Below are 16,081 nucleotides of genomic sequence, written 5' to 3'. Positions count from 1 at the left end.
TTCTTTATAACAATACGGTTTAAACTCTTTGCTTTTGTATATATTTGAAAACTTTGTATAGAACAAAGAATGTTATTTTTAGCATCTATACTATTATAGATGAATCTTTGGGATCAGAGAAACACCTGAGAGAAAAAAAGATATAAAGATCTTTTTCAAGTTAAGAAAATTCCTAGCGTCGTTTGATTGAGAACTTTGGAGCTCTGATCGAGTCCATGAGAACCAACCTGATAAGAATATAAAGATGATATTACCATCCATTCAAACTTTGTCCTACTTATTCAGTATTGTTGAGACACAAAATATTTTACTCACCATGTCTGTTAATGCAGCATAACGTTCTTCATTCAGGTATAGTCGTTTTCCTCTGAACATATTGGTATCCTGCCAACAAAAAACGAACGAAAAAAAGAAGAAAGATCAATCCGTAACCTTGGCACACGAACATCTGAATCAACAAAGATCATACCTCTTCTCCAAACGTATCCAAGTAAAGTGATGGCCAAGATGATTGTCTTCCAAATCTTTGTAGCAAAATTGTGGTCCGCTATTGATTAATGAAGGCTAGTAGTTAATTAAAAGCCCAAGAATATGTAAGGAGACTAAAAGAAACTTTTATCTACAAGAAGCGATACCCGTATCAGAAGAAATACACCAGTACCAGCACCACAGGTGACTGCGTGAGTCTGACAACCACTTTCTCTGTAAAAGTACGTATTTATTTTAGTTTCCGAAAACAACAACAATGATATTTGGAGAATAGTGAAAGTGAAGCAAATACCTGCAACAAGGTGGCCTTATGGGAGAACACAATCTTCCACAAAGAAGACATAATGCAGGTTCTTCCAGAACTTCCTTGCAGCTGCTGCAAGGTTTCTTGATATACCTAATAAGAAAAACATGCTCCTTGATTAAACAAAGTGTTCTTTGAATGGGGAAAAATGTGGAAAAAAATCACATAAAGAAATGCTGCTGCAAACCTTTGCAATAGGTCCTGGTATAAATTGGGCAACTTCATAAGCTGGAAAGGAACTACAGGTGTTATGCAAAGAGGCTCTTTAACTCTGTATACTTTGTATTCCTTCTGGAAATGTCCAAGCCATGTTTGTGTTGAGGACCGGAGAAGTTCATCACTGAGAATGGTATCAATAGGCGGAATCTTGAACATTTTCTCCAATTCATTCACATGATTCAGCTCCGACTGGGGACTATGCATGAAATCCATATTGTCACTGGTGGACTCATCAAACTTATCTACCTCTTCATGAAGCTTTCCAGAAGTAGTAGTTTCCAGTAGCCTCCACAGCATTGCACATCTCCTCAAGAAAGGAAGACTATATTTACGGATAGTCTCTTTTATATCACATGATAAATCCATATTGTTAGACCTGAAATACTCCCAACCACCTGATTCTCTCAAAGCGATGGAGATGTCGCTAAGCAGGTTATCTAAGTTACTCAAGTCAAACATGCGACCCGCGCAATAGGCAATTATAGTCTGCACCAAAGACAACATGATATTAGGAAAAGTGTGTCTTAAGAGGCAAAACTAGTCAGAGTGCAGTGAACAATATGGCATACCTGAACAAGAGACACGCTGTAGAAAATATGCACAAGTGATAATAGAGATTCCTGGCAGGTGATGAAAGGAGAAGGGAGACAAAAAAGAGCCCACATCAGTGATGAAAATGGGTCATGGAAAAGAACTGGATCAGATGATCGATTCCAGAGCAGGTTTATATTCTTCAATGAATCTGCTGTGCATGAAAAGATGGCAAAACTCTTCTCAGATATTATCAAGAAACATCATCTAAGGTTAGCAACTAATTCACTGATAACTGTGAAATTGTAGATAGACTAATGTCAGTTTTAATCGCGCACATGGGGGTCATGTAGATAGACAATGCTATATAATTGATTCTCATTCAGAATTGGAAAAGAGTACCTTCACTTCCAAAAATGCTGCTCGAAGGACTACTTGAAATTCCAGAGCATATAGACTCTGCAAGATGCTTCAAGCCCACAAATCTCTGACAAACATGTAAAGCATTCTTTGTTCGGGTGCTCTGTACCACTCGTAATAAGAGTGACAAAGCAGTTCCCTTAGAGGTATTTAACTCTTCATACAAGGAGTCAATACAATAGACAGGAAACACTGAACTCTTCGCACAGCGAGTAACAATTTCCATTGAAATAAGAGAGTACTTAAGGGTGTCCCACATTACGATTGATTGTGATAGCCAATGACTTCCCGGAAAATTTTCCTGTCGCTCAGAAAAATAGAAATTCCAGAGCTTGTTAGAAACAGATTCAAGATCTTTCCTTATTGATTCATCTCCCTGCAGGGAAACTGTTCTAACGCAATCACCATCTTCGATCTCGTCAGCCGCAGATCGTAGTAGACACAACGCTTCACAGAGCCGAAGAGAAGGCATCTGTGCATCTGATTTACCTAACATATCATGCGAACTTTCCTGTATACTTGAGACAGAACATAAATCTCCGGCACATGCAGGCAATACAGAATTAGCTAGTCCCCGGCATGCAGGACAGAGAAATTCTCCCTGACAGAAGAAACAATGTTAAAGCTTCAGAAGGAGGCAGATTAAAGCCCCAGAAAATATCTTTAAATTGGTCACGTACCAGTTTTAGATCCACAATATGTGCACCTTCAAAGACATTTCTTCTGTCCGACCTACACATCCAAACAAAAGAAAGACGCTTTTAAAATGCAGTGTTAATATCGTAGCTGTAAATCAGGGGAATCAAAATAAATAATTCAAATTATGCACAACGTGTCGGAAGGAGATATCAAAATGGACGAAAAAGGGTTCACCTATCTACAAGATGATATATTAATTTTTTTTGTTTCTCACCTATGACTATAAGAATTCAAACATGGCTCACCTTTCCTTTAAGGACTTTAAATATCGTTCAAGGCAGCTTTGATGAACAGCATGCCCACATGATGAAAGATAAACCCCATCACAGTCAGTAGGGTGAAACCCATCTGAACTGACATCCGAATGTCTAGAGGTTTGTCTTGATCGAATATCAGGAACTCTTACTTGCAAAGTAGGTAGGCCACCAACAGGATTTCTCTCTGAACTACTTTCAGCAGCATGTGGTCGTTGATCTACATGTGTAAGGCTTTGATTTATAACGTTATTAATTTTTCTGCGAGCAGTTTGATACATAGCTATTTCCATTGATTCCATATTAGATTCATCTTTTCCCATCCCGTCGCTAGACCTCTTCTCCGTCTGACCATTCCTTATAAGCCGGGTTGTTAAAGATTCAAACACGGAATCTGTAGCAGGCTCAGAGGTTGCATCATGCGGAATCATTAAACTATCTGAGGAAAAATTACGTCTCAGGACCACGCGAACTCCATCAACGGACATTTTCTTTTCTGACTGTGAACGTTGATCCCAAGATGGAGGGCCTCTATCCACAAAACTCAAAAGTTTAGATTTCTGCAGGCAAAACAGAGATAATTAAGAATGATGCAAGACGAAACCTCCTAGTAGTTTATGTTTATTTAACACTAAAAGTCACAAGTTATAGATAATCTATGCTACCAACCTGGAGAAAAATCAAGAAAGAAACCGGGTCTTTGGAATCTGGGTCATGGCAGAGAGAACAAACTTCACGAACAGCAATTTCTGAATCCTGTTCCATTAGGGAATCACTTGTTTCAGTTTCAGATCTTGGATCATCATCATCCATGCTGGAACTCAAGGTAGACAAGAATTTTGCCTGTTCAGCTTTCATTTTAGCCTGCATCGAAATTAGAATAACCATAACTATCATTTCCTGGATCTAGTCGATTCTTACTGTAGATAACAAGTGAATAATGAACATTTAAACTATTTGGCCGTCATATTAAAAAAGAATATTCTATTACTACCGAGGAATGTATGTCTACGACATGCATGCTTTTTGTTGATAAAACATCATGAGAACATAGAATTGAAATTCGAAATATTTTTTACCAGAATAGCAGCCTGCCTCTCTCTAGCTTTAGCCTTGCGTTTCGCATCAGAAGCAGCGCCTGACGTGACTTTATCAAATCCAGATTGACTGACAACCTCCGGGGCAAGACTTTGCAATAGCTTCATACAGACAGAATCAATTGCACTGAACTTCTTCAGCAACTTTGCAATCCAGGACGAAATATTGCAACTGCCTGCCTCTGGAAATTGATGGAGACCATCGTCTTTACGAGTCCTCATTAATGAAACAAGAAGAGACAACAAACTTTCATATCCAGTCCTTTGATTTATACCCATTATTTCCAGACCAGACAATTCGAGAATCGGAATCGAATCTTCTACGCAACAAGCCTGAATATTAGATTCCCTTTGTTGAGTGCAAATATCCAATGATAGCGAGAGTAAGTGCAAAGCGGTTATGAGAACGCCATCTGGAGCACGTGATTTAACAGAAGTACCACTCTGTAGTGCGTAGTATAAAGCAGAGGAAATGATTTGAAAAGTGGCTTTGCAAGTTCCTATTCTAGAAAGCCCCTTTAGAGGCGGGTAGATCATTCGCCACCTAGGAAGCTGAGTGGCCAACGCAGACACTCCACAATAGCGTGAAAATCTTTCTTCTGCAGATTGCAATTCTCCTGAATGCAAACGAGGGTGATAGAGATCCAACTCCTTCCAACAAGATGACCGTAGTGAATACTTTCCCTGCCAAAGAACTAATGTCAATTTCTTTTTACATAGCATGTCAAATTAAGGGTGAGGCCAGCATATGGGTTTAAATCAAGACCTGGTTCATGCCGGATGGATTACAATAGTCTGAAACGTTATCTAAGACCTCCTGGAGCTCATCCGACTTGGAGAGATCACGGGGTAAAGATTTGACCAATTGACTACGAGTGAAATCTCCAGTAGCCAACTTGCAGATGATCTCTCTTCTCAAACTTTCAGCAGTAGAAAAACCACAAAATCGCCTTTCTTGCAGAATCTGTATCAGAAGAGCAAGCATTTCCTGGACCAAAACTGGTTCATACCTGAAAAAAACAATTATGATAAAAATCATGTCAAGATCCGGCAATAGTAAAAGCTTTAGATGCAAGAGAGTCATTCTGACTTGACCATAATAATACAATTAATTAAAGACAATATGCTTGTTCTACTTTAAAGACCGATCTATCAAATGAAGAGGCAATCATATTGTAGGAGATAACTTGACAGTTTGAATGTTGCAGAGCTCTTAAACCATGTACTGAGATCAATTAGTAGTAATAGGACAATAGTTACATACTCATTTGTTATATCGAGGTTTAGTGAAAGATAGCTCGAGAGCCCAAACCGACTGAGAAGCTTATTAACATAAGAATCTGCAGGAGCCAACGCACCACAACATTGCAGGAGAAATAGATCAAGTTCAAGCCCCTGTTCTGACCTGTAAATGGAAATAAGTAGAATGAGAAACATGCGAGTAAATTATGAACTACAAGATTTCATGACACCAAAAGTGTTATTTCACATACCGACGAACTGACCGATACCACTCACAAGATACTAATGCAGTATCCCCATTCTTCTTCCACATTCCAGCGATAACTTGGGCACAGAACACCCTTACCCGGAGAACATGCTCCATAACAAGTGCAGAAAATCCACAAGGATGGAAATCTCCTAAAACATAGCTGAAGAAGTCGTTGACTCCATGGTGCAAAGTTGATTCTCCATAACACATCCTTAATGCTTTTCCTATGAGCAAAGAAAGCAATCGGTGTAACGGTAGATGGACTGATATAGCCTGAAAGCTCACATCGTAGTGGATGTCCGGCCAATCACACAAACCAAGTATATGTACTCCTGATGCATTCTCCGTAGGATCGGAAGAGTTGCGAGATACTCTCCTACAGTCAGTCCTAACATCTGCCTGAACCTCCGTACTCGGTCCTCTACTAGATACACTTCTGCCGCTAGGAGAAACCAACTTGCAAAGAAATTTTGATATACCTTCATCATTTCCTAAGCAAGTCTCCAGAACTTTCAAACACTCGCGTATCAACCATATGGCAGAAGAAGGAATCAGGGTACGGAAAGCGTCAACTTCGTGGACTTCAGAAGCCATCGAGCTATCAAAGAAGCTGCTACTTATCATCGCAGTACATACAGAATCTTTATGAGACAATTTCCCAACTTTTGCATACCTTTCTCCATCTCCATCAGCCTTGGTGGTTCTCTCATTTTCTAATTGTTCATCACTGGCAGGAGAATATGCACCATTAACCAACAGAGAGTGAATACCAGCTATTGAGTGACTCAAATCAAAGAACAAATGCATGTTCTCATTTTCTTCTTCAATATGGATTCCAGTCTCTCGTTTCAGAGGATCCATTCCTTGAGCAACGGTCAATAGTTTCAACCATGATCTTGATAACTCCAGATGTTCATGTGTTGCGTACTTCGAAACTACATCATGGCTCGTAACATATTTCAAGTCTGCAATGACACGGTCACTTATCTCACACAACCGTACCCACTTTGTAGCCTACAAAAGAAAACTGTCAACTACATTTCACTGAGAACACAATCAAAGCTGAAATAAAACTCATCACCGTTAACGTAACACAATAGTGAATAAATGAGAAAAGAAGCTAGTGTTACCTGTAGCACACCACCATCCTCCCCACAACAAGAAAGAAAGATATCACTGAGGCATCCCAAAAGCATTGCTAGCAAATTCATTTCCTTCACCAGAACTGTTGCTAGAGTTGGCACCGTGAAGAATTGCACAGAAAACAGAGGCAGTATTGGATATTTCATGAACTTGGGATCATCACCCTTCTCAACCGCTCCACTAACGACAAGCGGATAATAACTCACAAGCGCTTTTGCAAATTCCGGCTTAAAGACTGGATCTCCAATCAATTTGAGGAACAAGTCGTGCAGTTTCTTCATAACATCTTGGTCCAAGAACCTCTCAGCCTTTACGAGAAGTATCAATAGACCACTTGAAGCGACAATCCTTCTAGAAACGAAACTTAGCAAACTCTCACTGGACTTGTAAAATCCCAGAAGCATCTCAACCACTGCGAATGTCATCTCGTTGGACATCTTTTGGCGTACCGCAAGAGCATCGTTGGATCTAGCATCTTTCTTACGAATACCTTCCGCGGATAAGAGCTTGCTATTCCAGCAAGCAAAAAGAGCATCAAGTACAGGCCCAACCGACTCCGCTAGATTCTCCGAGAGGGGCTGAATCTGCTCGGAGCCTTTATGATTCGAACAGAAACCTTCTTGTTTCCACGCTGCATCATCCCCACAATCGCAACAGCCACCGCTCGTGTAGGTGATCGAATAGTCGTGGGAGCTGTGATCGCCATTCTCGAAACAAGCCACGCAGATCGCGCAAGTGGAGTCACTCTCGCACGTCCTGCACCGATACGCTATGTCGTTCTCTCCCCAGACGGAGCCGCAGACGCCTCGCTGATCAACGTTCAGTTTCGCCAGACTCTTCAAGGAAACGCCAGGCTCGTCCTGGAACATCAGCCACTGCAGCCAGCTCATGCTCTCCCTGAACCTCTTCTTCATGGTGGGACTCACCGCAGACAAGCGAGACCGTTCCCTAGTTCCCTTCAATCCAATTTTCACATCCTCATCTGTAGGTAAGAGAGCAGAGACGATCTCCGAAGTCCTGGATCGGTTAGATCTAACGAATTCCACTAGGCCACGCTTGGAACAGCATTTCTTAGGTACCCCAACAGACGCAAGCCTCTACAAAAAAAAAAAAAAAATGACATTGCTACTATAATGAATCAGCAACAGTCCAGAGAGCACATAGTAAAACAATACCTTGAGGAGAGAATTATTTGCACGCGAGTCGGTCTCCATCTACAAAAGGACGATGAGACTCGGATTGAAGCAACGAAGTGATCCTCCTCGCACACACTTTACGCAAAACCTGAATCGTTCGGCGTAGCTGTAAATACCAACGAATCAAATTATATCTAAAATCGAAGAAGAATATATATATACCTCCAATCGTCTTAGAGAAAAACCCTAGATTCTCCGATTGCCGCAGGGGAACGTCGAATTCGAAAGGGTTTATGACGATGAGAAGGGAGGCTTATGTTTACTGGGGCGGATTACTATCGAGTTTGGATTTTAATTTGCCACTAGATCTCGATCCGGGTTTTCTCTTTCTAGGCTAAAATATTTTAAATTTATATAAGAAAAATTATTAATAACTTAATTAATTTAGTGTTATATTTCTATAATATCTATGTTTATGTGACTTATATATTATCACTATAAATTTTATAATTTTTTATTTATGTAACAAAATTTATTTTGAAAACATTATTATGTAACAATACTATTTTATATTATTATGGTGCAATATTATTTTACATAATATTTTTATGACAATGTTTGTTACGTAGATCCAATTTAATTTAACTTCAATAATTGTTTTTTTGAGATACTGTTAAAAACAACAAAAAATATTTTTTTTTTAAATTAGCTATAATATATTGTACTTCAAAATAATTTTGTAGTAATGATCTTATTTGAGAAATTACTTGAAATACACTAATTTGGGTAAAATAGTTTTATGTTTTAATTTGAAATAGAAATGGATCTTTCTAACAAAATTTTTTTAAAATTTTTGTAAAATGTATTTTAGAAAAATAATCATTTAAATTTTCATTGTCATTAAAATATAGTTATATTTAAAAAAAAATTATAAGTCAAAACTAAATTAAATTTTAATTTCTAGTTATAGTTTATTATAATTAAAATTTGAATTAATTATTTGTTGTAAGTAAATTTTAAAATGATTTTGAATTCTTTTTAAAAGTATTTTGTTAGAATTTTCTTAAAAATACTTATTTGTATTTCAAATAAAAAGATGAATATATTAAAGGGCAAATCTCCAAAATAGCACATTTCTAAGTTTATATCACAAAAATAGCACTCCAAAACTAAAATGACCAAAATAGCACCTTTCTAAGTTTATCCTTTGAAAATTTTAGTTTTTTTATTTTTCAAAATTTGAAATCTTATCCCCAAAACCTCATTTCTCAACTCTAAACCCTAAACCCTAAACTCTAAACCCTAAACCCTAAACCCTAAATCCTAAACTCTAAACCCTAAACCGTAAACTCTAAATCCTAAACCCTAAACCCTAAACCCTAAACCCTAAACCCTAAACCCTAAACCCTAAACCCTAAACTCTAAACCCTAAATCCTAAACCCTAAATCCTAAACCCCACCCTTTAACTCTAAACCCTAAGTTTGTGACTTTTGATAAAACATTAAGTGCTACTTTTGTGACTTTTGACCTTAAGTGCTAGTTTGGGAACAAAAACTTGATTTAGTGCTATTTTTGTCTTTTTCTCTATATTAAATCATGGCTATATGAATAAGAGAAAAAGACAAAAATAGCACTAAATCAAGTTTATGTTCCCAAACTAGCACTCAAAGTCAAAAGTCACAAAAATAGCACTTAATGTTTTATCAAAAATCACAAACTTAGGATTTAGAGTTAAAGGGTGGGGTTTAGGATTTAGGGTTTAGGGTTTAGGGTTTAGAGTTTAGGGTTTAGGGTTTAGGGTTTAGGATTTAGAGTTTACGGTTTAGGGTTTAGAGTTTAGGATTTAGGGTTTAGGGTTTAGGGTTTAGGGTTTAGAGTTTAGGGTTTAGAATTGAGAAATGAGGTTTTGGGGATAAGATATAAACTTAGAAATGTGCTATTTTGGTCATTTTAGTTTTTGAATGCTATTTTTGTGATATAAACTTAGAAATGTGCTATTTTGGACATTTGCCCTATGAATAATGTGTATTGTAATTCTCTTGAACTCTAGATGAAAGGATACGGGTTATAATGTTCCTTTTTAATTAAATAGCTACAATTAAATTTAAAGAATATATATCACACGTTAAAATAAAATAAAAAAACATATGTTTAGGAAAGAAATCAGGAAAAGATCTCATTAACAATAAGTTTACTTAGTTGTTTAGAAAAATAAAAGGCTAAAATGCAACCATAATTACTGTTATGATATTATTGTGCAAATAGAAAATTTCATCAAAGTAATTATTTAATAGAAGGTCCAACTTAAAAAAATCACACATGAAAAAAATTGTGACTTTTGTTTTAATATATAAGATAAAAATGTTTTTAGGAAACACTATTGCTAAAACATTTTGTTAAAAGAATGCATTATCTTAATTAAAAAAAATATTCAGATTTGCAACCGAGTTTCAAAGAATATACAGGGAGAATATTCTAATAAATTATTATTTGTCAACCAGAATTATTTTCAATTTTTTGATTATTGAATTTATTGTTAAGATTTAGTAAAAATAATTTCTTGTTACTAAATATATTATTGACATCCTATTTTAAAAATGATTTGGATTGATGGATATATATTTATTTGGATAAAATTAGTATAAATATATATTTATTAATAGATGACATTTCACATCATAAACAAAGATCTAGATGAAAAATTTAATAAGAATATCAAAATTTTACATTATAAACAAAGCCCATGATTGTTTGCATATGAGCATTGGTCATATTTATTTTGATTACAAGTATATAATAAGATAGTTTATTTCTCATAAAAGCTAACTTGCAACTGTAGTTTATACATAATGGTTGTTTTTGTTTTGATCATGAGAATGTCCACAAGTAATCTAAACAATTAAAACCATGTTTAAAAGGATTAATAAAAGGATTTTGGTTAGTATAGGTTTAGTCCCATCATGAAAAATGGTTAGACCATACGTTGTTAATAAAGCTGATTTTTTTGTTTGATGTGAGATGTTAGAAGTAGTTGAAAAATGAAATATAACACTTAAATTTTTTTCTTGAGACTTAATGCATAAATGAAATATATATTGTATAACTAAATTATACTAGTGGATTGTAGACTCGGAAGTCTTATGAAGAAAAGTCAGCAAGTCAGCGATGAAAAGAGATGGGATGAGAGGAAGAATCAGACCAAATCCAATCTTTCACACTTCTTTACATTCCAATTAATATCATTATTTTATTTATAAAAAAGGACTTTTCTTGGGAGAACAAATGTCAAAAGAAAAGAGCTTGGAGTGTTCATTCATCATTAGCCTAATATCCTTTCTTCATTTCCTACGGCTGCTGAATTTGTGTTTACACACATAAAGCTCTTTCTCTTTTTTTGATTTGCTTTCAATAGAAGAAGTAAAGAGCTGAGTGAGTGAGTGAGTGATTGGTTTCTTTCTTGGGTGTATAAATGGGAGCTTGTTTCAGCAATCGGATCAAAACAGATATTGCTTCCAGCACATGTTAGTCTTTTTGCTCAATCTCTTTTAATTTTTAATTATTATAATTAAATCTGAACAAGGAAGGTGATAGATATCAATGATTGTTGTGGTTCTTTCATACTTGCTTTGTCCTGAATTAGAAAGTCTGGATTTAATGAAAGTTGGTGTGTTCAGGGTAGAAAGATAATATGTTTCCATTATTATTAAGTAAGAAGAGTTGGTTCTTGTGTGTGTGTTTGAAATGTTTATAAGAGAAGAATTATTATTGTAGGGCTAAGTTCGAGATTCTTGAGTAGAGATGGGAGCAAGGGGTCATCGAGCACTTCTTTCTCTCACGTGCCTCGAACAGAAGGCGAGATCTTGCAAAATGCTAATCTCAAGAGCTTTACCCTCAGTGAACTCAAGTCAGCAACGAGGAGCTTCAGGCTTGATAGTATGGTTGGTGAAGGTGGCTTTGGTCGCGTTTTCAAAGGATGGATCGATGAGACTTCCTTGGCTCCTTGTAAACCAGGGACTGGACTCGTCATTGCAGTGAAAAAACTCAACCAAGAAGGGCTTCAAGGTCACCGAGAATGGCTGGTTAGTCACACTTTCTTCCACAGTTTTCATCTCAAGTAGTGTTACCTCTTTTTGAGCTTTTTTCTTGTGTAAAACAGGCTGAGATCAACTATTTAGGTCAGCTGAATCATCCTAACCTTGTGAAACTGATTGGGTACTGCTTGGATGAAGAGCAGAGGCTGCTTGTTTATGAGTTCATGCCTCGTGGGAGTCTTGAGAATCACTTATTCAGAAGTAAGTGAAGATATATATATATATTATCCTCATGAGACAATCTTCCTTTAAACAATTTGATGATTTTGTCATAAACAGGAGGAACATTCTATCAGCCACTTCCATGGAACACAAGGGTTAGAATGGCTCTTGGTGCAGCTAGAGGACTCGCTTTTCTTCACAATGCTCAGCCACAGGTTATATACCGAGACGTCAAAGCATCCAACATCTTGCTAGATTCGGTATGTATGATGCATGATTGATATTTTCTGTGTAGCTTTAGCCAGAGAAGTTTATCCCTTGCTGTTTCAATGTATCTGCAGAACTACAGGGCAAAGCTTTCGGACTTCGGCTTGGCTAGAGATGGTCCAATGGGTGACAAGAGCCATGTCTCTACCAGAATCATGGGAACTCAAGGATACGCTGCTCCAGAATATCTATCCACTGGTATGTATGTATGTATGTAGACATTTGCATCTTCTGACAACCTTTGATCACTGCAAAGAACTCCAGTACTGATGTTTCTGTCAAATTTTGAAAGGTCATTTATCGGCAAAGAATGATGTGTACAGTTTTGGGGTGGTGTTACTGGAGTTGTTATCAGGAAGACGAGCAATCGACAGGAACCAACCGGTGGGAGAACACAATCTAGTTGACTGGGCGAAGCCTTATCTAGTAAACAAAAGAAGGCTTCTTCGAGTGATGGATCCTCGTCTCCAAGGTCAATACTCGCTAACCCGAGCTTCAAAGATTGCACTTCTTGCACTCGATTGCATATCAATAGATGCCAAGAGTAGACCGGACATGAAGGATATCGTCAAGACGCTTGAAGAACTTCATGTCCAGAAGGAAACACCAAAAGAGGAGGAGCAGAATCTTCAACCCAGCAGTGATAACAACAACAACAACAAATCTCCGCAAGCTGTGAACTATCCTAGGCCTTCAATCATGTAACAAGGAATTTAGAGATGTATATACTCTTTAACCTTCTCTCTGTGTTAGGTATTATGTTGTTGTTTCATAGAAACAAGGGTGTCTTAATTTTTGCCCACTTTCCTGGGCAAGGTAAAATGATGGGTTTTGTTGCAATGTTCAAGTGTTGTCACATACAAAAATGTTATCTGGTTCAGAAAACTAGAGAAAAAGGGCAAAGATCCCAGCATACAATCAATCTTGTGGTCATCGTCCTAGGAGAGCAACGCGATCAGACTGAACAGCTTGAGTAAGGTTGATGTCGAAAAGCTCGCAGCGAATAGGCATCTCAATCTCATAGAAAGGATTCTTCAAGACGTAGTCAGTGTAGAGTTCATAAACGTATCTAAGGAGGCTCTCCATGTGAGGAGTTCCAGGTTCACAAACCACAAAGAACTTTGTTCCTGAGAGAAAAAACAAGAATCAACAAACAAACAAGAGAGAGAAGACATAAAAGAAAGGCAGTTGTGAGAATGTATATAAACCTGGGAGAGACTGGAAGCAATGGAGATCAAAGGTATCGGCTTGGAGAAGCTCGATGCCAGAACAGCCATTAACAGGAGAAAGCTGCTGAGAAATGGCGTGCATTGAGTGCCATAAACTGGCTACCCTCAAGCTATCATTCGTATCCATCCTTCCCTTCGTTCCACAGTCCTGAGTTTTCCCGAATCCAACGAACACACAGAAGAGAACAGAACAGATCATAAATCAAATCCAAACATAGCAGTCAGTCTCTGAGTTACGATTAGTCTAATTCAGATGAGAAAAATTCGTTCTCTTGAAATGATTCTCGTGAGAACCAAATCAAAGCAAACAAATTAAAGTCCAAGTCTTTAAGAAGCTATTCACAAACCCTATAGTAATTAGCTAAATCACTGCTTTTTCTACACGTAATGATCTCCAAAGCTTCTATTTTTGGTCTATCCCTCAGGTGGGAGATGAAGAGCAAGGGAAAGATGATTTACCTTGTAGAAAATCAAACCACCAGATTTGTTGATTATGTAAAGACTGTAAATCGCTGCCATGTTTGCCTCAAAAGATCCAAACCGACAAAATCTGCGAAGACGATGAAGAACGGAACGGAGATCTACTGATGGAACTTTTAAATCACGTCGTTTTTTGTATCGATGGTCTATAGTCGTGCCACGTCGACTTACATTGTTAACAGAAGAAAAGTCTATTGTTGACTAACGTCTCATAGAGCGCCACGTGTGCTTTTATGTTAAGAGTCCATAACCAAAACGGTGTCGGTTTCTTACTCTCACACAACTAACTAACTACCGAACTTCTGAAGAAAAGTAGTAAAAATGGCGGCGGTGATGGTGATCTCGGCGGCGAGGTTCGTTGTGAAAGTTTCAATCTTTTTTTCTTTAATTTGGATTAAAAATGTTGTTTCCTCTGTTCTTTCCAGTGGAGGCGTGATGTGGCATTTGCCGGATTTGAAGTTCCGATTCAAATGGACATTTCTGCTGAGAAGATGATATTTGGAGTGGGATCCTCAGAGAAGAGCTGAGTTGATCAAGGTTAGTAGTTGGATGAGATGGTTATGGTAATTCTTCTGTTCAGTGTCATTTTGTGAAGGGGTTTGGGAATGTTTAGGACATCAAATAACATTATTTGCCATTATTCCTTGTTTTGAATTTGACATAAGCTATAGCACGGTCTGATCTTCGATCGGTCTTTGTCACATGCCAAACTTACTACTAGCATTCAAGTATCATCATTCTGTATTCTGTAAGCTTGAATGAAGTTTAGAAAAGAAAAAAATCAAATTCATGTGATTCTCTCTATGTCTGCTTCAAATTGTGGTTGTTGATTCAGGTGTTGGATATTGATATCTCATGGAGATTGCACAAGGTCTCTGATGGCCAAAGAAGACGCGTCCAGATTTGCATGGGACTCCTCAAGCCTTTCAAGGTCTTTTTACAACTTAATCTTATTAAACGACACAATGGCCAATCTGTGTGTTTGAAAAAAAAAAAGTGATTAAGAAACCTTTATCTGAATCTTCCAACTTTCTTGGATCATCTACAGGTTCTCCTTTTGGATGAAATAACTGTTGATCTTGACGTTCTCGCCAGAGCCGACCTTTTGACATTTCTGAGAAAGGAATGTCAAGAACGAGGAGCAACCATTATCTACGCCACTCATATATTCGATGGTCTTGAGGATTGGCCTACACACATTGTACATCTCTTTTCTCTATTTGGCTCCTATACTACTAAACAACAAATACATATAACACCACATCTTCCCATTGTAGGTGTATGTAGCAAACGGGAAGTTGCAACTAGCAATGCCAATGGAGAAAGTGAAAGGAAACAAGCAAGAAGTCGTTGATGAGAACGGTTGAGAGTTGGCTGAGGAAAGAAAGAGACGAGGAGAGGAAAACAAGGAAAGAAAGGAAAGTTAATGATAGCCTTCCTGAATTCGAATCACGTGCTGAAGAAAGCCGTGTCACGGGTGACCCTGCTCGGATGCTCAACAATGGCTGGGCGGCCGGGAGACTTCACTCTACCATTGCAGGCAGTGAAGATCATTTCGTATTTAGCTCAAACAGAGTTCTCAGATAAGCATGGGAGACACTCCATATGGCCAAAGGGTCATAATAATTACTTTTCTGTTTTTTTCTTTCTTTTAACCACGAATAATATATATATATATATATATCTTTTTTTTTTGTAACATGTTTGTTATTCTGAGATATGAATTTATATTTAGTATGATAATGAGAGTCTTAGTTGATCTGTATAACTAAGTGTTTTGTTGTTCTTTTTCACTAAAGTGAGGTTTAGAATGTAATGTATCTTTGCCACAGAATTTTACAGTATATTAAAATTTTCAAATTCATCGATCTAAATTCATTTTAATATTAACTCTCTACTCACTTGCCTATCAAAACTAGTTACGTTGAACTAGTATACTAGTGTGAGGAATAAAGAAAAAGTTGTTGCTTGTAGGCTTGTAGCAGCCCCTTAGTTTTATGTTTGTTCACTTGTGAACATGATTAGAACTTCCCTTTGGTTCTATGAGTTTATTTTTTACTTTTTTTG

The 16,081-nt window shown here is 37.3% G+C and overlaps 3 protein-coding genes and 1 pseudogene across 6 annotated transcripts; 2 read left to right on the top strand and 2 right to left on the bottom strand.

The window, feature by feature from the left end:
• Window positions 1-13: 13 nt before the first annotated feature.
• Window positions 14-8,215, bottom strand: LOC106448753 (E3 ubiquitin-protein ligase PRT6). 4 transcript variants are annotated; one of them, XM_048751754.1, is made up of 19 exons: window positions 8,007-8,215; window positions 7,824-7,932; window positions 6,636-7,745; window positions 6,132-6,519; window positions 5,507-6,101; window positions 5,278-5,418; window positions 4,780-5,023; window positions 3,996-4,697; window positions 3,586-3,780; window positions 2,908-3,476; window positions 2,644-2,695; window positions 1,946-2,564; window positions 1,582-1,757; window positions 981-1,498; window positions 782-886; window positions 636-702; window positions 470-547; window positions 316-384; window positions 14-227 (listed from the first exon to the last, which is right to left on the bottom strand). In XM_048751754.1, exons 2-19 carry the CDS (start codon window positions 7,860-7,862, stop codon window positions 156-158), a joined length of 5,739 nt encoding a protein of 1,912 aa, XP_048607711.1. In that variant the 5' UTR covers window positions 7,863-7,932; window positions 8,007-8,215; the 3' UTR covers window positions 14-155. The 4 variants fall into 4 exon arrangements, with proteins under 4 accessions (XP_048607711.1, XP_013746055.2, XP_022554137.2 ...); XM_013890601.3 differs by having other exon boundaries at window positions 5,507-6,519; XM_022698416.2 differs by having other exon boundaries at window positions 1,582-1,754; window positions 5,507-6,519.
• A 2,698-nt stretch (window positions 8,216-10,913) lies between these two features.
• Window positions 10,914-13,145, top strand: LOC106448897 (probable serine/threonine-protein kinase PBL11). Its single transcript, XM_013890725.3, has 6 exons — window positions 10,914-11,306; window positions 11,557-11,864; window positions 11,942-12,077; window positions 12,156-12,298; window positions 12,380-12,503; window positions 12,598-13,145. The coding sequence occupies exons 1-6, from the start codon at window positions 11,255-11,257 to the stop codon at window positions 13,008-13,010; spliced, it is 1,176 nt and encodes a 391-aa protein (XP_013746179.2). The 5' UTR covers window positions 10,914-11,254; the 3' UTR covers window positions 13,011-13,145.
• Window positions 13,094-14,159, bottom strand: LOC106448906 (trafficking protein particle complex subunit 4-like). Its single transcript, XM_048751753.1, has 3 exons — window positions 13,994-14,159; window positions 13,514-13,682; window positions 13,094-13,432 (listed from the first exon to the last, which is right to left on the bottom strand). The coding sequence occupies exons 1-3, from the start codon at window positions 14,051-14,053 to the stop codon at window positions 13,236-13,238; spliced, it is 426 nt and encodes a 141-aa protein (XP_048607710.1). The 5' UTR covers window positions 14,054-14,159; the 3' UTR covers window positions 13,094-13,235.
• A 176-nt stretch (window positions 14,160-14,335) lies between these two features.
• On the top strand, window positions 14,336-15,693 carry LOC106362021 (annotated as a pseudogene).
• The last annotated feature ends 388 nt before the right edge of the window (window positions 15,694-16,081 follow it).

This window comes from Brassica napus, chromosome C3 (genome assembly GCF_020379485.1).
Source record: "Brassica napus cultivar Da-Ae chromosome C3, Da-Ae, whole genome shotgun sequence".
NCBI classification, from domain to species: Eukaryota; Viridiplantae; Streptophyta; class Magnoliopsida; order Brassicales; family Brassicaceae; genus Brassica; species Brassica napus.
This window is presented reverse-complemented; position numbering and strand designations above follow the sequence as displayed.